Genomic DNA, 24,646 nt, shown 5'->3' with positions numbered 1-24,646 from the left:
CAAAATACCGACTTCTGTGCATGGGCCACGAAGTTTCACACTGTACATGCGCGCCCGCACGTGGTATTTTGTGGAAGAGCCACACTCAAGGGGCCAAAGAGCCGCATGTGGATTGCGAGCCGCAGTTTGCCGACCACGGCTTTAGCCCATTTTTGTGCCACCATCCCAACTCCCACATCTTAGAAAATGTGGAACCCACTTTCCATTCCCTTTACTCCAAACCAGGAAGAATCAAACATTGACTGAAAAAAGCCTATTCCTACCAAAGCACTAACTCAAACTGTGCATCCGAATTTCATCATTAAGTCAAAAAATTTACTTTCTTTCTTACAGGAATGTCAACGACTGAGAAGCAGGTGGGCGGATCTAGAGAGGGGGTTAGGGTGATCCTGAGAGGCACTTCAGAGGTAACCTATGGAGAGTCCAAGCCAATGCTGTCCCTGAGAAATAAAATGCGAGCCACAAGTACAAGCCACTTATGTAATTTAAAAATGTTTAGTACATTAAAAAAGGAAAATAAAATAGGTAAAATTAATTTAATTTAACCCATATGTCCAAAATGCTACAATTTCAACATATAATCAATAAAACCCATATTAAAAACTATTAATGAGGCTTTTACATTCTTCTGAATTTGGTGTCTTTTACATTCACAGCACGTCTCACTTGGGACTAACCACGTTCCAAGGGCTCTGTGGCGGGTGATTCGTGGCTCCTGTATGGGACAGAGCAGGTCTGAAGGGCACTCAGCTAAAGGCCTGGCCTTGATTTGGGGAAGGGCTCATGTTGGTGTAAGAATAAGCACAGTGGAAGGTGACTTCCTTTCACGATCTTGTCCATGTATCTCACACATGCCCCCAAGTGTACCCCCAACCCCCCGGGGCTCCCCCCCACCAACTCCATGACAGCCCTGGTTCCTGAAAGTGCGGCTTTCAGAGCATGTGTGTTTGCTGGGTTCTTGCCCTCCCCAGTCTTAGCCCAAGCCTCCAATGGGCACCTTTCCTTGGAGCTTCCTTACCACTCCCCTGACTCCCCGAAGCCTAGGTCAACCGTCTGCCTAAGGCTTCACAGTAGCCCTTTTACGCCTTAATGACAATGGCTTTCAAACTTTTTGGACCACAATCCCAGTAAGAAATACCTTTTACACTGTGATACAGCATAAACACCAATACACACTCATACACACTCTTCCTCCGACAGCCTCCATCAGCTCCACTCTGTGTTGTTCCATTTCATTAAAAAAATACATCAGGTGTGACCTCTTAAATCGATTCATGATCTACTTGAGAGTTATGATCTGCAGTTTGTAAAACATTGCTTTAGAGAACATTTGACATTACCTTTAGCAGTTAATAACTTATGCAATAAACCCTTTTCTCTGATGAGGAAATATCACCTTAGGCTTTGATATAAACTCCAGCTTTAAGGCTGAGATTTCTGACATAAATATTCCACTGTAACTTTTTTTTTGGCTGTTCATAGAGGCATTACTGTAGTATGGTTTGAAGTCTTCCATTTTTAACTAAATATGGCATCTGGTGTAGTATCTAGTGCTCTGGGTCTGCAAATATAATGCAATAATGTAGCTTATCAAAAGAATATTAATAACATTTATGGTAACCCATGGAAAATGTCTCTCCATTTCCCCATCAGAACCAGCTTAGCTTCTCCTCAGCAGTGGTCCATTTTAACACGCAAACTCCGTGGATCTATCACCTCTGCCCTTTCTGTTGGCTGCTAGGAACCGCCACATGTACAGAACTCTAGTATCATGTATTGTGGACACTAATTTTTCAAAAATCTCCTCCTAGGCCACACTTTTTCCTTATTCCTCCCCTCCTCTGTGCCCTCCATGCACACAGAGATGCCCTCACTGAGTTTTAACTTTGTGATATTCTATATTCTACATGTACCTTCATTAGCTGCTTCAAGTCCGCACTGCATCAAGTAGGGATTAATAAATAATGACACAGAAACAGTAATGATGCAATATAAAACAGACAAGTTGCTTTCATTTGGGGGAGCCTTAGTTTCTTCTTAAAATGAAGTTTTGAGGTTGATAGTCCCTAAACTTTCTTCTAGCTCAAACACTCTTTGAAACAGTCTTTGAAGCTGCATAACATTTAATACTAAATCTGGTTAAAAGAACCCATTAGCCAAAGATTTTCTCTTCTCTCTAGTCTTCATTTCCATCACTCTTAACAGACAGCTAGAAACCTGCATACCCTACAATTACAGGATGTGGTCTGACAAGGCCTAGGCAGGGAGTGAGGATTCATTCATAGAGAATGGAAGACAAAGCTTCCAGGAGCTACACCCGGCCATTCTGCCATTTCTACTGCCTCCCAAGGCGGGCGGACTACCCACTCGCTTCCCATCACTCATTGCCCTCTGTAAAATACCAGAACAATCCAGAGGTGAATCCAGAGGTGAGCAGTACACTGAAGAACAAAGGCGACAGCTGGCTTCTAACGACGCACATGAATGTTCTAAAAGGACTTGCATTATATCATCCCAAGTGAAATCTGGTGATGAACAACTCTACCACTCGGAGCTCACAATGGACGGCACTCACCAGCCCCACAACTCTCCGCAATGCGTACATCATTACCCAGTCATCAGATGAGAGAACGAAGGCCTGGGGAGGCTAATTCGCCCACGACCACAAAGCCGGAACTGGCAGAGCCAGGACTGTACTCACAGAATCAATCTACTTTTGGGTAGTCTTAGGTCAGTCACTAACGAAAGGACACCTCTACTCCAAATCCCCAAATTTCTTCACCTTACAGTGTCCATCGCATCTCACTCAGGGCAGAGCCGATGGCAAAATGGAAAACTGGGCACGTTTTAAAGACCTGTGGTCAACAGAAATGACAAATTCAGTGCTAAACGTGACGCACAGTGACGTGCTGAAACCCTAGGTCAACTGAAACACCACTCTATCTCCTTACTCGCTTCTCCAGTTTATTTCTGTTTCCTTTCATTTCTTGTTACCCATTATTCTCTCCTTTTTCTGTAAGACACTAAGAAATGCAGATAGAAACACAGTTGAGCAGAATATTGAACAAATCATCGTAAGACTGGACTCCCTGAATTAGGAAAGTTGGTGTCTGAGGGCAGCGAGGTCCCTGAGAGTGTGCGACTTTGGCTTAGGAAAAACACTGAACCTCATCTGAAAACAGAGACGTGAACCAGAGGATCTCTAACAGCTGCCCTTCTAGCTTCTGCATTTTTAAAAACTTTGTGACCCATTTGTATTTATAAGGTAATTTGGTCCCTTTATGTAACTTGTTGGTTTTTCTCTTTCTCTTAATTGCTTTCTTTAAAAACTGCAGGTGACTGGCTCCCCACAGCGTAAGGGCTCCCCACTCCCAGGCATCACTCTCAGAACATCAGTTTAATCTGCTCTCTGGGCATTTTCCATCTTGCCAAGAGAATGGCTGTTGAAGATTCAGAGGTGACAGATTCGGAGGTGAAGACAGATCAACACTGGTCATGAGCTGGTGGACGGGTGAGGGCCCTCCTGCAGTGCAGCTGGCTCAGGGCGCTGCCTTCCAGGGAAGCCCACGGGGAAGCACCAAACCTGCTCCGCATCAGCCGGTGGGCCGGCTCTTGGGCAGGCTCGGAACCTTTTCAAACCTTGTTCTCCTCGTTGTTTTAATGGAGGTAGGGTTGGCGGGAAGATTCTTTAAAAAGCCCGGTACACAGGAGGGTCTCAGACAGTTTGCTTTACTTTCCCTACCCCTTCTTTTCCTTAATTAATGACTCTCCCGTGTGAACATACATGGATGTTTGTAATTATGTACAATCACCCTGCCCCTCCCCCCGCCCTGTACCCAGTGACCCTGAGAAGGGGTGGAGTGGGGGCAGCGTGCCTGGAGGGGAGGCCTGTTCTGCCTCTTGCTGGAGCTGCAGTAACAATTGACAGAGAAGAAGAGAGTGACTAGTCAAAGAAGAGAGTCATTAGTCGCTGGGAAAACAGCAGTGGGAGTGTGAAGTGCGGAGGAGAAGGAGAAAAATGACAGAAGAGAATTATCTTATTTTGCTAAAAATCATAGCAAGGTGTTACTGCTTCAACTGCTCCTTTGAAGTTGGCCTAAGGGAGGGTGGGGCGAACAGGGCTTGCAGTCCTGCAAAGAAAGACATCCATGGCACCATGTCTCACCTGCTCGGAGGGCCTGACAGGGGCATTTTGGGTGGAAACTGTAGTGAAAGGAGCAGAGTAAGTCTGGGGCCCGTGGGCTGTGCAGTACACGCACCCTCCACCCAGCCTCCCTCCCACCCTACACCCTGACGCCCTCGGTCATGTCACCACCAGAGCTCCTGGCTAGGAGAGGATGAGCTAGTCACTTAGAAACAGTGTTGGGACCGATACGGCTCATTCATTCAGGGGTGGGTGGGAGCCGCCTGTCCTGGTTTGCAAGTGTGAACTGTGAGCCTGTATCCCAACTCTGTGTTCAGCGGGGTCAAGCTAGTAGCTTGAAATTGGCTGCTGTGGGAGTATTTACACCACAGGAATCAGCAAATGTTCCAAACCAAGGCTCTTTTCCCCCACAGAAAGCCAGGTCACCAACAAGTCCCTGCTTATACTGGTGTGTGGGGAAAGGTTTGTACCCCGAGCATACAAAGTAGCAGTTAAGAGCTTGGATTCTCATGCAAAACTTAATGATGACCTTAAGAAGTTACTAACCTTTCTGAGTCTTTGTTTCCTTTAAATAGAAAAAAATATTAATGGTATTACCTCACAAGGTTGTTATAAAGACTAAAAAAAAAGACAAAAAAAAGACTAAAAGCATATGAAAGTGCTTTTCCAGGACCTGGCATATTAAATACTCAGCCAATGTTGTTTTTACCAACACACCACAGAAGACACAGCTAGCCTGGTATGTCACAGTACATAAGCCACCTCCTATCATGGACCCATCTTTCTAGTCACTATCTACAACCCATGCCAGCAATGTTCCCACTCCATCCTGTGTCCTCACACACCCGTTTCCCTCTCCTGCCCCCAATACGAACTGGGGACTAGAACCAGGGGAAAGATCTCTGAGCAAAAAAGGTGGCATCGAGAGACCTACAGGCTTCCTTTTGAGGAGATTGGTCCTCAGACCAGCAGCGATAGCTGTACTGTGTGTAATTAAGGTGGACAAGTCACAAAGCTTGGTTATCTTCTCTAGTTTATGGCTGCCTGCTCAGAGACAATAAAGTAGGCAATCTAGAGGAGAGATCAAGGGACAGAAGACAAACAGCCAAGGGGAGGAGCCCAGAGCAGCTGGAGAGCTTGCAGGACCCTCACTGCCTTTCTGATGCACCCCAAGAGCCGCCTCGAGTCCCAGTTCAGCAGAATGCTGACCCTCAATGCTGATGTGCTTGAAGAAGCCAGAGAAGACCTGGCTCACTCAAAGGCAGGATATGTGTGCAAAGCAGTTTCAGAATATTTACGCCCCTCCCCCCAAAATAAATAGCTGAAATAAAAAGTTCTGGATATATATTTTGGTTTCTAGAGAAATCTAATCATCCAAAACGGAGCATTTCTTCCTTTTTTAAAAAATGTTTTGATTTTTTTTTTTATTTTGAGAGAGGAAGGGAAGGGATGGAGAGATAGAAACATTGATGGGAGAGAAACATCGATCAGCTGCCCCCTGCATGCTTCCTACTGGGGATTGAGCCTATAACCCAGGCATGTGCACTGGTAACCTCTTGGTTCATAGGCCAATGTTCAACCACTGAACCACACCAGCTGGGCAAAATGGAGCATTTCTTAAAGCGGTCAGACAAAGGGATTTCACCGTATTTTCACAGAGGCGCATACTCCCTAGACCAGCGGTCGCCAATCTTTTGGACCTCATGGACCACCAGTGGTCCGCGGACCACCAGTTGGTGATCGCTGTTCTAGACCATCCAGGAGGGAAGCAGTATTAAAAATACTATCACAGTCTGGCCTGCAATGTTCGGTTTGAAGAACTGAAGTACATTTAGGTTGTCACTGCTGCCTATTTTTAAAGACATCAATGGCCCATCATAACTGTTCATATAATTTACCACCTGATGTTCATGCATCTGTGAGAGTGCAGGTGCAGACCATATTTTGGGATGGAGGAGAGATCGATAAAGAATGTATATTAAGAGAAACTCTTAGAAAATAATGGGTTCAAAGCAAATTAACAGATTAAAAAAAAAAACTAGCAAAAATAGCATGTGTGTGCCCAAAGGAGAAAAGTAACAGTTGATTAAATTTGTTCCATCAAGAAACCTCCCCAGAGACAGAGAGATTGAATTTTCACCAGCGCTGCTGGCTTGGCAGGAGCTGGGAGGGCGGGAGCTCCCGGGCTTCCCTTTGGGGAAAGGCTGGAACCAACTGCCAAAGAACCGACAGCAGGATCAGCTCATCTGCAGCCAATTCCTGACACACGGATGCAGTTAAGAAAAAGCCTGGTCAGTCACGTTCAGCCCTCCAGGCTGAGATAGCCGGGTCGAAACAGCACTTTTGAGTTTTGGACGGCAACTGGGTACAAATGAGAGATTCCGAAGAATGAGTGTCACGCAACATAAAAGGAAAAAGCCTGACAGCTTGCGATGCTGAGCGCCTTCTACTGTGAAGTGTGCACTGGTTCTCAGCTACTGGTGCAAGATGTTTGAGATGCTATTACCAGACTTCTCTATCTGGAACAGCAACTTCATAAATTGAGAGATGTAAATCCTGGGAACGGTCCAAGTGAGTCATTCTTTCCAGCTGCTGCTGCCACATGCCGAAAGGGAGCTGTCCTGAATCAGACTTGCCGTGGATGGAACTTGCAGCGTCGCATGTAACCTAGTGCTCCCACAGCACCCTACTCCCCGACCCAGGAGACCTTCCACACGGCACACAGACCCAGCCCCGGACCCTCAGGCTCGGCTGCCCAGGCAGACCTACCTCCGTGGGGTGCAGTCATCATGCGGGGGGATAATGACGACCTTCACCGTGACGGACGTCCTCAGGAGATCGATCATCTGCTCGTGGCTCAGAGTGGCCACCGCCACCTTGCAGATCTCCACCAGCCGGCTGCCCTGCCTCAGCCCTGCCTGCCAGGCGTAGCCGTAGGGCTCCACGTCCGCCACGATGCCCTCGTAGTTGACATGGAAGCCAAGCTGCCCTAGCCCATTCCTTCGCAGAGTCATCTCCACGGACTCACAGCCTTTTGACACAAACTAGACAAGGAAATAAAAGACAGCCTGGTTTAATGAAACGGGATTAAGTGTGGACAGGAACTGGCAGTACATTGCAAACAGGGTCACTTCTGAATACTCTGCTGCCAGCTGAAGAGCAGTCTGGTTGTTTCCCCTTCACTGGTCTCCATTCATTAGGCCAAAAGGAACATATTTGTTGCATCCAAAGAACTCAATAGCTTCACCGAAGTGACAAGGAAACCTCTAACAGAGACCCACAGGGAGCTGGCAGCCAAGAGAAACCATATTCTGCTACTTATTTTGTCCTTAAAAACATTCAAGGCAGCAGATACCCAATCAAACAATTCTTTCAACAACGAACGCAGATTGGCTGGGCTACATCACTGGTCACCAAGGTGGTGGGATCACACCATGGTTTCCAACACACACAGTAAGTGTGTCTTCCCCTGTCCTACTGCTTTTCTTTCTGAAAAATGATGGAGAATGACTGTCAGGTAACCTTGGTGTTGCTTCACATTGTCAAGGGAGGTTTGCAGAGGAGCTGATAAAAGCATGAGCCTCAGTGACTTGGCTCTGGTCCGTCCTGGAAGTTTTGTCAAAGGGAAACTGCACGTGGGTTATGGGAGGAAAGACTCACCTGCAACCTCCTGACAATCTCCTTGATATCCTCATTGTTAGTGAAACTCTCCACCGAGACACACTCTCCTCGCTCGTAGAAGATTTTGAGGCTGGTGTCAGTTGAAGTCCACCCTATCACGTCTCTGCAGGAGCAGTTGAAAACCACGCTCTTTGTTTCCTGTTCGATGAGGACGATGAACTCATTGGAGACCCCGAGAAGGCAGTCTATTTCCATAGCGTTGGTGTAGTCCTTAGCGCGGATGGCCCACACAATGGCCCCCATGCTGCTCAGCTCAGCTCCTGGGTACGGCTTAGACTTTTCCTTCTTCTTGGAGGCCAGAGAGATGAACGGGAATTTGCCAGAGGGGTCAATAGGGGTATTGGTGACATTCTTTTCGGCCAGATCCTTCAGGTATTCCTGGCGCGTCCGAGTCGCCATGGCCCGGAACTTTTCTGATTTGTGAGCAGCGTTTTCTGCATTTATCACTTTGGCCAGAAGGAAGTCCCTGAACACATTTGACTTAGGGAAAGTGACCCCTTTGGGGATGGGAGGTCCAAAGGAAGGCACATCTCTGGACCTGGTGACGGCCACACTAAGAGAAAAAAAGCAAAGATCAAAGAGAAAAAGGCTGGTCAACACTTTGCAGTCTCAAAGCATGAGAATAAAATACATTTTCTCTAAGACAAAGATGTCCCTTGAAAGGAAAATAACTGTCACTGTTCCCCAAGAAATAATGCACATTTCTGCTTACCATGAGCACACTTTTTCTTTCATTCAACCACATTAGAATTTATAGAACACATTTTCTTCCAGGCCATAAAACCTCCCAAAAACTTAAAGTAAAAATATTCTTTTCATTAACAAATGGTAAACCAAATATAACTCCATAAAAAAAATTTACTGACTATTCTTCATAAAAGACAGTATTTTAAATATCTACTGATTCTTTCCCAGGGGAGTTAGTATAATCACATGACCATTCAGAACAAGTACAGATTCTGTAAGAACATTAGTGCGGTTTCCATTTTAGATATGACGCTCCTAAGCGAATAGCTAATCATGAAAATACCAAAAGATGCATGACGTAAGAGAGATGTATTAAAATTTCTTTTTAACTAAACAAACATTACTTGTTGGCCTATGCGTCAGGCATTATGCCACCAAATCAAAAGCATAATTTAAAAATGATAATTGACATTTGAGTAAGGTATTAAAAAGATTTTGATCTTTAGAGTTATAATAGCAACAATGCTTTAAAGTCTTATTTTTAAACTGAGCTATTCTTTGGTCCACATTCTCTACTTTTGGTGTTTGACAATTTGTTTGTGAGGAGAATGTTTCCCTTTTCTCATTCCTTTAAGCAAAATTAATCAAAGAAAGCCTGTTTGACACTTCTCCTGTACATTGCTAAAATGGGTCTAAGCACCATACGAGAATCTATAATAACCTATTATTTTTTCATTTCAAAAGGGAAAACACATTTCCTAAAACAACAAGAACAACAGGAATTAAATAAAAACAAAGAGGCTGTGTGTTTTATATCATGTCCCAAGATCTCATCCAAGACCTCAGCAAAGTTTGAGAGGGCTAGAAGTGATGATCCTAGCAGAGCAAACATCCCTCTTTTCAAATTACCTATTTAAAGTGAGTCAATTATGCAATTGTAAAGCAATAGAAAATCTGTTTCTTCTGAACCCCCAGAATGGAAAGAAGATTAGAGAGCATGCATCTTTCAAATTAAATTGAAGAGCTCCGCTTCATTATTTTATCTTTCTATATATACTTACATATTTGGCTTTTCTTTTGTTTTTTTATTATTTTATTTCTGTTAACTCTCAACTGAAATATTTTTTTCCCACTGATTTTGAGAGAGAGTAGAAAGGAGGGAGGAATGGGAAGGGAAAAAGAGAAAGAGACAGAAAAACATTGATGTGAAAGAGACACATCTACTGCCTCCCGCACACGCCCATGCAAGGCTGGAGATTGAACCTGCAACCCAGGTACACTCCCTTGACCAGGAATCGAACCGGGGACCCTTCGGTGCATGGGCTGATGCTCTAACCACTGAACGCACCAGCCAGAGCATGGCTTTGCTTTTCAAAAAAAGATTGCTTTTTGTCAAAATAGGATGAGTTGAAAACAGCAATTTCAGGACACAATTTATCTATCCTGTCAGAAAATGCCACCAAATGGACTGTTTGTTGCTTTTCAGAAATTTATTATTATTTTTTAAAGACTACCTAGTTCACTTCATGACAAAGAAAGTAGCAAGCAACACTCCATTTTCTAACTGGAGAAGAGAATTTGAAGAAACCTCCATATGTAGTATAGTCTAATTATGCAAGTATTAGAGAGGCAATTTTTCTTGTCTACTGTGAACTCTCTGGCTTGAATACTGACAGCTGTATAATTTAAATTTGATCACGCTATATATTTTTTAAGTCAAGCAAAAGATGCTAAAATCCAGATTTGCTGGTTTTTCTAAGAGGAATCCTGTGAGGATCCAAAAATATTTAACATCTTTCATTTTTAAATTGGCAATTTCTTTTCTGGCTAATTTCACTTCAAATCATTATTTTTTTCTCAAGAAGCAGCTGTGATTTTATTTTAAATAAGGAGAGGAAAATGCTTAGGAGGGGGTGTGAATATGAACACCATCTATCCACTTAACCCTTGCACTCACTGGCTTCCTACAGATCTATTTATTAACCGATAGAACTTGAGACAAACAGACTGAAAACCCACCAACAATTAAAAGCCTCTATGAGAAAAAGAACTGAATCCTTAACCTATAATTATCACTGATTCACCGTGGTAGGGAGGTAAATGATACAGACACTAAAGTCAGTTTTGCATCATTAGAAATAGAATCTTTACTGAAGAAGATGAGGAAGATGATACCCTAACATGCTCTTTTCAAATAAAGGGTTCTGTTTTGGGTAAATCTAACATTTCTGCAAGGTTAAGAGGTCATTAAATTAAGTACCACAAATTCTGAACTCTTGATAATAAGGCTGTCTAAAGCTAAGTAGGAAGAATATTTTGCCTCTTAAGAAGTCTTTCCAGAATTTCAGTTTGCTGTATACAGACACTTAAAATGTATTAATTATAAATGGTTCTTGCTATTTTTAAATAGCAGATTCCAAAGGGCTTCTGCTTGGTGTTCTCACGTTTGCCTTGTATGCAATACTGTATCTCCTTAGGATACATTCTTTAAAATTATAGCCATGCCTTATTTACTCAGAATTGTGGAGGACTAGGATGTTCTACTCAAGAGGGTTATCTAGAGGACAGACAGACAGAAGTTCAGAGGCTGAACAGTTATGAAAAGTGAACATTGGATGGAAAGAAAACTTGGAGTATTCAATGTTCCTCAAACTCTGCCAATAAAATCTTGAGTTTCATCTTGGTTTTACATTCTACTCAAGAATATGTTCTCTTTTACACAAAATATGTTCTGTCTCCAAAATCTTGGAATATGCCTGAGGGGCCAGGAAGGTGCTCTGTGTCTACTTGGTCATTTGTCATATCCTTGAACCTGCATTTGAACAGCTGGTACGGATTCTTCCCTTCTCCAGGAAACAGACCGGAGAAGTGAAATGATTGCCCAGAGCTTGTTCGGGAGAGCAGGATTGGAATCTGAGCTTCTGGACAGCTGAAAGCCTGCTCTATGACAAGACCACACTTATTTCCCCTGAAAGAACATTTTAAACTTCCCAGTCTTAAGGTACTTGCAAAAGGGACCATCCATAAGAGTCACATGGCAAAGAGACCACCCAAAGGCTGTTTATAGTGGGTCTGGACCTTGTAACATTTGCTGACATCAAAGACCTTGGAAAAAGCAGCACTACTTGATACCCAGAGCCAATTTCAAGTTGGGACTGTTATAGACACATCTGAACAGAAGCCTCAATGGAAAAAAGTGAGAATAAGACACCTGGACTTTTGAAACACCATGGGAACAGCAGTAAATTTCTAGCCCAAAATTTAAAAGGAAGGGGATTTAGCATTAAAACAGAGGGAGTTTCCCCTTCTTGGAGCCTGGATCAGATTTCCGGCTGGTGAGCTTCCTAGAAAGAGAAAGCAGAGCTGGGCAAAGGATAGGAAAGACGGTGGAAAAGCAAATGTGTGCCCATCATTCGCTCCCTGGGGCTTTCGACTTCCCATAGCATTCACTAGCCAGCACTCGCTGAACACCCACTATACACTGGGCACCGGGCTGATGTTGAGGATCAAGGATGAGGGCGTAGGCTCAGCCCTCCAGAAGCTCCAAGTCTGTGGGCGCTACATCCAGTGGTTTGCATGCTCCCCTGGGAGTTGTGGGGTGTACTGGAAACACTAGCAAAGGCACTGTTGCTAGTCCTGGGAAGTAAGGGGAGCCCTCCAGAGAAAAGAAAGCAGGAATTCATCAGATGAAGGAGGGGCAGGGGTGTGTGCGAGGAGAGACATTCCTGCCCAGAGAGGAACATGTGCAGAGGAGGGGCAGAGTACAGTATGTTCTGGGAGCGGTAAGTAGCTCCACATGTCTCAAGAATGAAACGGGGGCGAGCAGGGTACTGGTGGAGGTGCCAGTGGAGGCTGAGCGACAGGAGAGGCCAGATCTGCAGGACTCGAGCTGTAGGCTGGGCTAGGCAGTCTGAACTTTTCCCTAAATGGTTTAGGTCACGCACGAAGAGCGACATACTCAGATCTGTGTCTTAGAAAGTGCAGCTACATTGGACAATAGGAATGCTAATTAATTATGGCTTGGAATAGACTTTCTGAAAGACATTTCCACCACTTGATCCACTTTGATTTTTCCCGCTAGCTGAAGCTTGAATGTTTATTTTTACTCAAGAGAAGAAAAGGAAAGGGGCATTTAATGTGCGTGTACCACACTCCCCGCCTACGTGAGATACTTTACTTATGGGATTTAACTAGATGTCAAGCACCCTTCCATGCACAGGAAGGGAAATTTAAGATCTGAGAGGCTGAACAATCTGGTCTGATTCCAAGTGCTTTTTGAGCTACATCACACTCACTCCTTTCAACATGTATTACATTTTAACCACTGGATATGGAGATCTTTCTGAGAGGAGAAACAGATTTCTACCTTGCTAAATATAGTTACTTACCATAAATTAACATTTATTTCAAAGACTAAGGATCATTATTATTATGAACACATTACTATACTAGTTCTAAAGTGAATAATTCTTTAATTTCATAAAAAGTGGGTCAATGTTCCAATTTTCAATTGTTTAAGACATTCTAAGATTTATTAATAGTCTTTTTTTCTCAATTGATCCAAATAAGGCCCACACATTGCAATTAATTTCATCTTAAAAAAATTTTTTTCTGTTTATTCCCCTCCACTTCTCTCATTTTCTGTTTTCCCTGCAATTTACTTATTATAGAAATTAGGCTGTTTATCACAAGAAGTTGTCCAGAGTCTGGATTATGCTGAAACAAGCACCCTCTGTCTTTTGTATTTCCTGTAGTTGGCTTCTCTAGAGGTTTGGTTGGATTCAGATTCAATTTGGGGGGGGGGGGGGGAGGGTAGGACTAATTCATTCATGGGGTTGTGTTCTCCCCTTATGCGACACATATTTATCTCTTTTAGTGATATTTGCAGCAGCCTTTCATAATTAATGTCTAGATCCATTAATTCCCTAGTTGTTAAATAAATGGTGAAAAAATTTTTTTCACTGTTTTTGCAAACTGAGGCCCCTCAGGGTGAGTGAAGTATATTTGGTTTTTCCCAAATCAAGTGACCCTAATCTGCAATGCTTATTGAATTTGTATTTTTGATGTGAATAGTTTTCTGCATCTCTCTTATCAGTAATCACTTATTGATATTTCAATACATCCTAGGCACTAAATAGCTCCTTTATCTTCTTGATTTGTTGCTTCTAATCTGCTCCATCAACTGGATCAGAAAATTACACTCATTATCATAATATAAATAAAATAATAGAGACCAGAGGGCTCTCTTATCAGGTATGGCACCAGCTTTAGTACACAGACGTAGTCATTAATTTCTTAGTTCCTAGCTATCTACTACTCAAGGGCAACTGGCTCTGGGATTAGTTTGAGTTAGTCAGCTTTTCCTACGTAAACTTTCCAGAGAGAGAGAACGCTCCGACCAGGGCCTCATTTCCTTATCTACGATAAGGATTTTTCTCTCTTGGTTCCCTTGTTACATCCCAGGGCCTAGAACAGTACCTAGCACATAGATGACAAGGGCTGTCAAGAACTGGTGACAAATAAATTAACAACAAGCTCCAAACTTGTCTTTTTGAGATTATCTTGTATGTTACATTGGCTACATTTTTCTAAGACTCTGTTTACAGTGTTCAGTGTTATTCGATGGCCTAGCATTCTAAGGGCCTCCACTGGCTAGTAAGCTTTCCTACAGTAGTAGCCTTCTCACTGTATTTTCCACCTTCCTGTGACTGCACTTCAGTGTATACTGCACTCCTGGCATTACTTCTTTTCCCCATTGAATTCCATCCATCTGTGCTTTGAAATAAACACTAAATCTCATTTTCTCATTAAATGCTTCTTATAACTTCAGCCTATACTGAGCCCACATTCTTCTACACAATTACAGCAAGAAGCTCCTTTGAAGAAACCACTCTTAAACTTACCACAGTACAGACACCGAGTAGACATCAGTGAATAATGAGAGTACTCACAGGGGAGAAAGTTGGGAACAAGAGCTTTTAAATGATAAAAAGTAGTCCGATTACTCTACATCATGGAGTGATATTTACATAAATTTAAATAATTAAATAAAATGTGATAACTATTAGTATAAGGGACATTAAATAAAATTAGCATAAGTCAATGTATTGCCATACTTTTCAACCAAAGTACTCCTAATGCAAGAGGCCTATAAAGTCATATCCCTAGGAGTTTGGGAAGAGGCTGGGGATGAGAAAAACTCACAGGTATAAAAATTCTTTGAAGACCCACATTTTATCTTAAAATTGATAAAAATTTCTATGCTACTTCATAATACTTTTCATGAGAAAAATAAACCCCTTCACACCCATTTTGCTAAGCATTAAAGGCCACATAAGAAGTGCCCTATTTATTCTGGGCTTTGAAACCTCTCCTGACCTCACCATGTACCCCAGGAAACATGCCTACCTCGGCTGGAGAAGGAATGAGAAAAATTAATGCACCTCAAGTTTACAATAGGAAAAGATCACATTTTAGTTTCTTGTAATTTCCTTCAGTGATGTTACAAACTGATGTGTTGGCTTGGATTTACAAAAGGGCAAAAGTCAGTTTATAAGCAATGAATTGGACCTTCAAACAAGCTTGGCTACAAGGAAATTTCCAGACTAACCCATCCATGTGACCAGCAGGGGTGTGCAGTGTCCTGCAAAGGCTCCCAGCCTCACATGGTGGGTTAAGATCCAGGCGACAAACTAAAATAAGAAAAAGTCAGCAAAAATCATGATCTTCAGGCTGGAGGTAGGGTGCTGGCTTGAAAAGAATCAATCAGGTGTCACCTCCTCATCGAGCCAACTGTTGAAGAAGATGAAGACACCTTCCTGCCTCCTCAGTCTGTGTAGACTTGCACGTGTGGCTACTGAGCTCCCCAGGTGGCCAGTGTGACCAAGGAGTATTACATTATATTAAATTCCAAAAACTGACCCTCAATTCACCTATTTGAAAGCTTGCATCTTTAGAAAAATCTGAGCATGTGAGTCTACTTTTCCAACTGCAAGTTCTATGAAATCTAAAAGCAGATTATTTCCAATGAAAAGCATCCTGAAATAAGCAATAAGTCTAAAATGTAGCGTAGATTTCCAAATCTAAGTCCACAAATGCTTTGTCTAAATAAAATGCTTTCCCATTGAAATATAGGGCAAGCCACATATTAATTTTATATGTGTAATAGCCCTGTTTTTTAAAGTAACAAGATATAGAAAATGCATGCTGTGTACTAGGTTCATGCAAAGGATTTCATGCTTTGAAAGCTAAACCCTTGTGAATGGTCACTAGGAAGTTTGGGGAGTGGGAACCTAGGTAGTTTCTTTTAAGAACCATTCACAAGGATTTAGCTTTCAAAGTAGCATGAAATCCTTTGTATGAACCCAGTACTCAGCATGCTTCAAGGGAGTGGGGTATTTTCTAAATGCAGTTACCCATCCCATTATCAATGCCCTATGCTTACTCTTACTCCACACCTAACTGAAGCAGCTTTCAGAGGCCAAGTCCTTGAGGAGAGGCTTCAGATCCAGGTCTTCTGTGTTTGCATTTCCACCCCGAGCCTAGGAAACCAAGACCAGGGCTGGCGTCTGGAATAGCTGTCATGTCACTAGCAGGGCAGCAAAGACCCTGCTTCACATGGATGGGAGTGAGGCATTGAGACCCGGCTTGGGAACCAGATGCAGTGTGTGTGAACCTCGGCTCTGCCCAGGACCAGCAGACCCCAGGCAAGCTCTCCCTCTCTGGGCACTTAAGTTTCCTCATCTGAAAGTGGGGATGAAAACAGTACCGACCTCACAGGTTTTTTAAATGAAGGAATACATGTAAAGTGCCTAGACTAGGGTGGGACTTACAATAAGAATGCAAACACGCAGTTACTGTGGAATGTGCAAGGATGGTGGCAGCCAGCATTAGTCCAGAGTAACCTTTACTTGTTTTGTTCCCTGAACTTGCCAGCTCTACACCTATAATTAACTTGCATCATACCTGGAGTTAGAGAGTTGTGGATCTCACCACAATCCAACTCCCAGTCTGTGTTGCTACTTCCTGCATAGGTGGCTATATTAATTCAAAAACAAATATCCAAGATAAACAAAGCCTCGTCTTCCAAATTTTAGGGATTAAGATATAATAAAATTTCATATTTTGAAAGGATAGATTCACATTAGAAACATCTTACTGAAGCTGGAATATCCTTTCACATCTTCTTGGCACTATGCCTCCATCAACCCAGCATCTTATCCTCATCACCAACCCCCTCCTGTATTCTCGCCACGGCCTCTGTGGACAGATGCCTGAATTCTGAGACTCGTAAGCCTGGGTCTGTGAGGGACACTGAAACAATTCCACCAAATGCGTAACCAAGCCTGGAAATGCCTCTAAGGTTGCAGCTGGAAATGTTAGAGTGAATCAGTCCTAAGCAAGGGTTTGGGCTTTTTAAATATTTAGTAATTAAAAAAACAAACAAAACAACCTTCTCTACTAACTATGACCATTCTTCTTTGCTCTTGCCATACCAAAAGCAAAATATAATTAGCAGTATGAGTAATTAGTTGGGGACCAGATGGCATGGATGAAGGATACCACCTAAGGAGGAAGTGCAAATGGAAACGGCAGGTGTCTAACCAAACACGTCTGGGAAATGTCAATGCCATCAGGTTACGTCATCGTGTGAATTAAACCATCCACTGGCACAGTTTAAAGGCAAAAATAAATAGTAAGAGAGTCCCCACTGCCCCTTCAGAGAGCGGAGCTGGAGGGGCCTTGTGTGTGACCCAGCCAATGCCCACCAAGCCCCTGCACAGCATCAATACCTGTAGCAGACACTGTCCGTGCAGGGGTTGTGAACCCTGACGATGACGAAAACGTGCTGAAAGTGGGAGCGGATGTTTTTTGGGCTGAATGGCTGTGCTCCAGGCTCTTGGAAAACAATTGTTACAATATCATTTCCAATGTGCCGCTTCCGTAGGAGCTAAAAGAAAACATAAGCAAACAACCTAAATGACAACGCTTGGCTTCTACCTCCTCAGTTCCCTTATGTAAGAGCATTTAAAACATTCATTATGAATCAGTACATGTTAGGGTAGGTAATGTACACAGTTATTGTCAATATTTTTAGCCTGTGTCTTATCATTCCCTACAAGGAAGACTGTGAAAATGAATATTCTGTAATTTGCATTATACACACACACACACACACACACACACACACACACACACACACATACACATCTCCCATTCAAATAGATCTATCTAATATCTGGCATATTATGCCAAGTCCCAGCATCTCTAAATCCTTAGTTTCCATAACAACAGTTTTGTTCCATTTTCATATAAGAAAGGAAGTTGCCGTAGAGAGCATTTTTTTAGAGATGAGAATGGCTGAAGTAATTACAACATAATTTATGTTCTGGTTTAATTAGCTTCATTTACAGAAACGTGGCTAAGGTGTTTTCAGATACACTTTTGGTATCACAAGCTGGGAATGTGGAAATTAATAATATTCCAGAATGATGTAAGAATTTAAAAGCAAGTTAAATTTCAAGTTAAATAGCTTCTTTAATTATAGTGAAAGGTACTTCAGATCACCTTCTGTTTCACATTACATGGTGTTTTAGAAAGGTGGCTTTCAAATTCAGGTATCCGGATCATCCTAGGCCAGTGCCTTTTCAAGAGGGGTTTATTAGAACATTTAAACCAATAGTGTGAAGAAAAACTAAACACATTTTGTATTTCCCATATTTATTATATTGAGGCTTTTGTAAGAAGAAAAATAACATGACATTTATGTAAACTATCCACCATTATTTATTTATTTTGTTAATCCTCACCCAAGAATATTTTTCCATTGATTTTTAGAGAGAGTGGAAGGGAGGAGGAGACAGAGAGAGAGAGAGAAACATTGGGGCTAAACTATCCACCATTAGGCACAAGCTTGCACTTACAAAACTTTAAAAACAATTCTCCAGTGACTTTAACTTACATAGACTATATACCAGTAAAATCAGTGATCTAGTATTGGCTGCCAGCTGGGAGAAACAATAGGCTTTTAGATTAGGGTTGAGAATTGGAAGTTAGAATGCTCAGGAAATGTACTTTTAACCTTAGGAATTTCAAAGCATCCCAAATTATCTTCTAATGAGGCCATTTACTTCATTTCTGAACATGATGTATTATCAGATGTTACAGAAATAAAGGCTGGTCTGTACTGATTGTCATACAGAATATACCCATTATTAAAGATGATTAATCTACTCAGGATCACAGACATACCAAAAATACAATCAGTATATTATGTTATTCCTGCATACATGATGTCATTGTCTTTTGATACATTCTTTCTTTAAAATATGGCTTGATAATATAATATTAACATATAATATTAATAAAGGGCCCAAGCAGAAATAAATCTATCTATGTCACATTAAATATAGTGAAAGTATTTATAAACAAATTACTGCAAGAAGATTTAAAAAGATAAACTTTGGTTTTTTTCCCCAAGCATAAAGTAAACTGTATAGAAGAAATAAATTGTTTAGCTAGAAAACTAAAATTTCTTAATATGTAATAATACCAATTAATCTTTCATTCTGATTTAGGTACATAATACGCTTGCCTTGATTGGACTCTAAAATTAAATAATTTAGATAGCTGTCCATTTAAATGCTCAGCATTTCAACTCATTTAGTTAGAAATAAACAATTAATTGAATTTTGTTACTAAGTGTTTTACCACCACCTCCTTACCTTTCTCTACTGAAAGACTAGGTAGAATAAGCCTTTATCTCCCCTTTAAAGATCATTTGTTAATGTTATTAAATGTTTTTGTCTACTGACTTGTCAAAATAAGTTTAGTATATTTTCCTTAGCATGTTTTCCTCTCAGAGAAATCTAGAACTGGAATTTGCATAAATCAAACTGTCAACAAACTCCAGATCAGGGAATTTATCTTAAAATTGGTTTATTTCAGAGTCAGAACTGATTTATTGCTTTGCTTCCTATTTTTGATTACTTTGGTAATCATAAGAGCAAAACTTTATTCCCCACATTTGTGATTTAATCAAAGCTAAAGTGATGAAGTGTTAGATTAGATCTGTGTTTGGGTAAATTCTATGAAAGAGGATGTGATTCATTCTGCAGCAGGCCTGTGCTCTGTTAGTACAACTGGCAATAACAAAATCCATACGCGTTTTAAGGTCAGAAGTAACACTGGACTGCCTGTGTTTTTAATAGCTATTGAAAGGAGAGTAGCTCTGGTTCTTTCAAATTTTAGTTTGGTATCATTTATTTTGAAATATTTCTTAACAACAACTACTACTATATACTCTAAAACAATACTGTCAGTTTCCATTTTGCTCTGAAACAACCTGTCACTCATTAGCACTGTGGTTTCTCAGTGGCTACATTTTAGTAATAGGCACTGTTTAGATGTTTTAAAAAGAAACTGTGTATGATATACACAAACGTAATTGCTATTTATGTTCCTCGCTATCTAACAAACATGTTAAGAAAAAAAACATTCTTCTGAGATCTCATTGACACTTATTCTACTTTTTCTACTTGTTAGTATACCAAACCTCCTTTGCAATAGGATATGAAACACCAATACTTTCCTGCTTTGTACATTGGCCTCTTGAGATGAAACTTCACCCACTCATATACATTCTTTGCAACCCTGCAGAGTCATCTAATCACCATGATTTCAACTTGTTCTCTTCAGATTCCGTGAAAACATCAATCCCCATGGGTGAAAAGCAAACGATTAACTCAAAAAGCCACCCAGCTGGCTGTTAAACCAGAATTTGTGTCTCTTCATTTGTTTTCGGCTCATTTGCTATTCCTTACTTCCACAATATACAAATTTTCCTGCTGCTGTGACAGGTGCAACGTTAAATTCTGGTTTAAGATTTTACAAACTTGCTACCCTGGCTTCTGGAGAAAATGAAACAAGGGTGAAGAAACAGAGAGAACACAAGGATCTCTTACCTGTTGCTTGTTGTTAGGTGTGTATGGCAGCATGGTAGAAACATGGAACATAATTTCATAGTCTTTGTATGTTGTGTACAGAGAATGGGTTCCAGTGGAGTCAGCTACAGTGAAAAACAAACAAACAAAAAAGAATGATGAGATGACTATAAGAATAGAAAAAATAGTTCATTTAAGAGAAATATCTCAAAAAAGAAAAAAAAAGATGGTTTAGGATGAAAAGATCCTAGACAAGATCTAGAATAGGTGTTCTTATCCATTTTTTTGTACTTGATTCCCTTTGGCAGTCTAGTGAGGCTAATGGACTGCTTCTCAGAATATTTATAAATGCATAAAATAAAATATATAAGGTTTCAACAGAAATCAATTATATTGAGAATTCAGTTACCAAAGTAATTTTAAAGTATGATGCAATAGCACAGGATTTATATAACAAGTTTTAACAGTTGGTCTAATAACTATTATAAATTTGGTGTAGTGATGCCATATTTTGAGATATCTATCATGACAGACAATATGATGACAAGATCTTTCTTTTGGCAATAAAAATCCCAGGTAGAGCTTTACTAACTACTGTGGTTTGTTGCCTACATTCATAATTGAAGCTAATGCTAAATTTCAGTTAGGGGTTGTGGACCCTGAGAAAAAATATACCTGTCAAGAAGGATTCATAATGGCTAACTGGGCTCACATTTAAAAACAGAGCCTAACAGCTTTCTAAACTGAAGCCTCTCATGTAAGCCATGCTTAGGGAGAAGCCTGTACCGAACTGCCTGCCTGCACTGTATTCCTGCCATCTAGCCAACCCTTACAAAGGAGTTCCTGGAATCATATTTCAACCAACAGAACGGAGACTTTCCTTGTCCAATCAGAGCTCCATAGTTATATCCTCATTAACATCTTCCCTGACCTATCAGGACAGTGCTTTTTGGACAAGTCAAACTGTGAAGATTTGGAGCCTTCATTTGCATGAGGATGGACCACTTAGGGACCACAACATTGGATGCTTTATTCTTTAGGCATCCAATGTAAGTCAGCTCCCCTCTGGTTCAGAGAGTGCACTTCCCTTTCCACAGAAGACTGCATTTTTCCAGCTGGAGCTGAAACACCAAAGACAAAACACTGAAAACATTTCAAGGAACTGGGATGGAGAAGAGCCGGCAGAGCAGGACACAGCAGATCAGCACAGAGTCAAGTGGTGCAGAGCAGGCAAAGCAGAGCTATGTAGTTGGAGAGGGACCTTGCCCCAGGGCTGCCTCACCCCAAGGCCACCTCTCAGCCATACTATTCCACAGCCATGCTGCTTCATGACTGCATTGGCACCATGATCCCCATGACCATCGTTCAACCGGGTCAATAAAAATAAATGTAAAATTCTTTTCTATTCAAGTTCACAAATTCCTGAATTCTTTCCATAGACATCAAGTTAAGAACATCTTTTCCAATATTTCTGATTCAATCAAGAGAACTATTTTGTTCTTGATAAATAGATGGAAATTCAACAAGAATGTAATACTGAACAACAAAGGTATTATAGCCATGTCCGCCAATTTTTTAAGACTAAGTGCATCCTGCTCTCATCTTCCTTACAAAAAACAACAATCTCTACCCCCTTAATCATTAACATATCAGTGTGCCCCTAAATACCTGGAAACCACAGAAGAGAATTCTTAACTGCTCAATTGAAAGGAAATATCTTTAGATTTGAAAGACTTAGACTACAAGGCTGCTAGTGCATTCATTCTGGGTCAACTCAAGCCTATCTCAACCACATTTTTGAGGACCAAAAGACTTCACTGAATTTTAAAGAATGATGCTGCAAGACAAAGCCTCTGGCATAAACCAGAAGGCAGTCAAGATCTCAAAATTTAGTATGCACAGAGTCTCCTGGGAGCCAGTTTAAAAGGCCAATTCCCACGCCTCACCCCCAGAAACACTGCTCACTGGGTGTGGGGCTGGGCGGAGAAATCTATTTTAATAAACACCCCCAGGGTGACTGGAATGCAGCAGCTCCACTGCCCTCAGGCGCTGCTCCAAGAATAGACCCAGGGTGACTTGCAGACAGACTTGTAAAGTTCTAGAGCCCCGAGTTTCAACCTTGAGTGTCTTGGAGGATCTTAATTTTGAAGCGGACACAAAATGCGAGAGGTTTTAAAAATAAGCTAAAAGAAGAATAAATAAAGACTACTTTCCAAAAATTGCAAAAATACGTACTAACATATAACTCTCCAAGAAAAATATCTTCTAAATGTTAATGACTATCACTAGAAAAAAACTAGATTCAAGCAAGAGAATAAATTACTACAATGCATAATTGAACTACTCGAAGACAGGTCTTGAGCCTGAAGAACTTATCTATTGCTAAGGTCCTTGCTATAAATATCTCTAGAACAAATTAACACATTTTAAAACTTTAAAAGTGAATATGTCCGCTTTGACGTGTACTTACATGCATTTCAAGTCAATTTTAAGCAAAATTAATGAACTAGAAAAAAAATGTGTCATCCAGTATTCATTTATTACATTTTGCTTTATATGTCTGTCTAATTTTAAAAGGATTAATGCCAGAGAGGAAAACTGAAGACAACCCAGAAGATCATCTGTTTTTCTACATCTAGTCCTTTCTCTGTTTCCTCTGTATGCCTCATTTTTTATAATGTATGCTGCTTGACCAGCCTTTTTCTGGGGACCTTAGAATACCCCAGTTTTAATGATGATTTTAAACAGTTTGGAAACAGTTTCAAACATTGTAAAGATGAAGTTAGGGCCAAAAGAATGAAATTTTCCTGTCTGAGAAGAGAGAAATTTCCAAATCTGAAATTATTATGTACATGACAGAGAGAATGGAAAATAAAAGTTTGCTCTATTCACTAAAAAATAAGGCATTCAATGTTGTTATTATATTTTTAATGAGCTCAAAACCCTGAAACCATGAAAGATTTAACAGAATGACAATTAGAAAAATGACAAAAACCCTTTTATTCTCTAGTTGGAGAGTATATTGAATAACTTCTAAAGGGAAAATACGTTTGCAGAAGAACAATGAAAAGAAGACAATGACCCTTCGTATTTGTATAGAGTTTTAAAAGTTAGAAAGTAAGTTCTAGCATCATATTGGTCATCTTGATAATCACGTGATTTGCCTCCAAATCATCCTATGAGTGGCATGTGTCCACTAAGAAGGTGAGCACTCTATGCCAAGCCACAGAAAGCAAAATTTCTAATATTCAAACTAGATGATAAGAAGACATTGAATAATTGAGGAATGCTAAGAATATTCTTCTTAGCTGCTTTGAAAAGGTAGAGATAAGTGATAATATCCTACATTAGGCATTTCTATCAGAGGACAGTATGAACAGGTTAATAAGTTCCTAGAGCAGTTTCAGATATGGTCAATGTCATATTCATCCTTGACTTCTCTTTTGACTCAACTCTTATGCTTTTAGTTAATCTAAAACTTGGATGATAAAGCTGTACATGCATGAATCTGAATCAGGAAAAGCTAATTAGAGTGTTATCTAACCATTTTCTGGTCACTAATAGACATGTTTGAGTTAAGAAAAGCTAAATGAAGGAAAACAAGCCCATGCAATTGAGTTTTGGAAAGTTATTAGTTTTAAAGATTTATAAAAACAAGGAGAAGAGTAATCCCATTAAGTAAATGCATAGACTAATAAAGTTGATAGAATGAAGAAAGGAAGACAAAATCACTGACAGGCTGTGGGCCTGACGCTTATCCACGGTCTGAAATATTATGAAAGGTCACTGGCTGCTGGGTGCCATCCACAGAAGAGCCTCAGAGCTGCCTTCTATGCAACCTTGCCTCAGGGTCTGGGGATACAGAGCCAATGCTCAGAACGCAGCCAGGGACTAGCGCTGACCTCTGGAACACTGGCATGTGTTTGTGCTGAGGCACACTTCTGCCCTGTGGTACCATTTCTCTTACTCACTAATGAAGGATTTGGGGAAGTCAAGAATTCCACCTGCTCAGGCATCTACCATATGTACTAGTACTTCTTCAATGTACTGTTAGCCATGATCAATCAGGAGATGAGTTACCTTACTTCAACGAAGATGGAGTCAAGAAGAGGATGTACTACCCTTGACAGGCAAATTCATACTGTGTCCATTCAAGGAATGTATGCGTGTGCAGGTGAATGAGCCTGGGACT

At 41.0% G+C, this 24,646-nt stretch overlaps 1 protein-coding gene across 20 annotated transcripts in view; it reads right to left on the bottom strand.

Annotated features, from left to right (window-relative positions):
* SIPA1L1 (signal induced proliferation associated 1 like 1) overlaps positions 1–24,646 on the bottom strand; it is a 322,135-nt gene that overhangs the window by 61,075 nt on the left and 236,414 nt on the right. For all 20 annotated transcript variants that reach the window (XR_002831389.1, XM_023761346.1, XM_014463336.2 and 17 more), the window contains 4 exons: positions 20,476–20,579; positions 17,305–17,462; positions 7,805–8,378; positions 6,914–7,188 (listed from right to left, as the gene is read on the bottom strand). Coding sequence is in view for 19 of the 20 variants with exons in the window: in XM_023761346.1 (XP_023617114.1) it covers positions 6,914–7,188; positions 7,805–8,378; positions 17,305–17,462; positions 20,476–20,579 (1,111 nt within the window). In the remaining variant the exon portion in view is untranslated. The remainder of the gene's footprint in view (positions 1–6,913; positions 7,189–7,804; positions 8,379–17,304; positions 17,463–20,475; positions 20,580–24,646) is intronic.

This window comes from Myotis lucifugus, unplaced genomic scaffold (genome assembly GCF_000147115.1).
Source record: "Myotis lucifugus unplaced genomic scaffold, Myoluc2.0 scaffold_207, whole genome shotgun sequence".
Taxonomy (NCBI): Eukaryota; Metazoa; Chordata; class Mammalia; order Chiroptera; family Vespertilionidae; genus Myotis; species Myotis lucifugus.
This window is presented reverse-complemented; position numbering and strand designations above follow the sequence as displayed.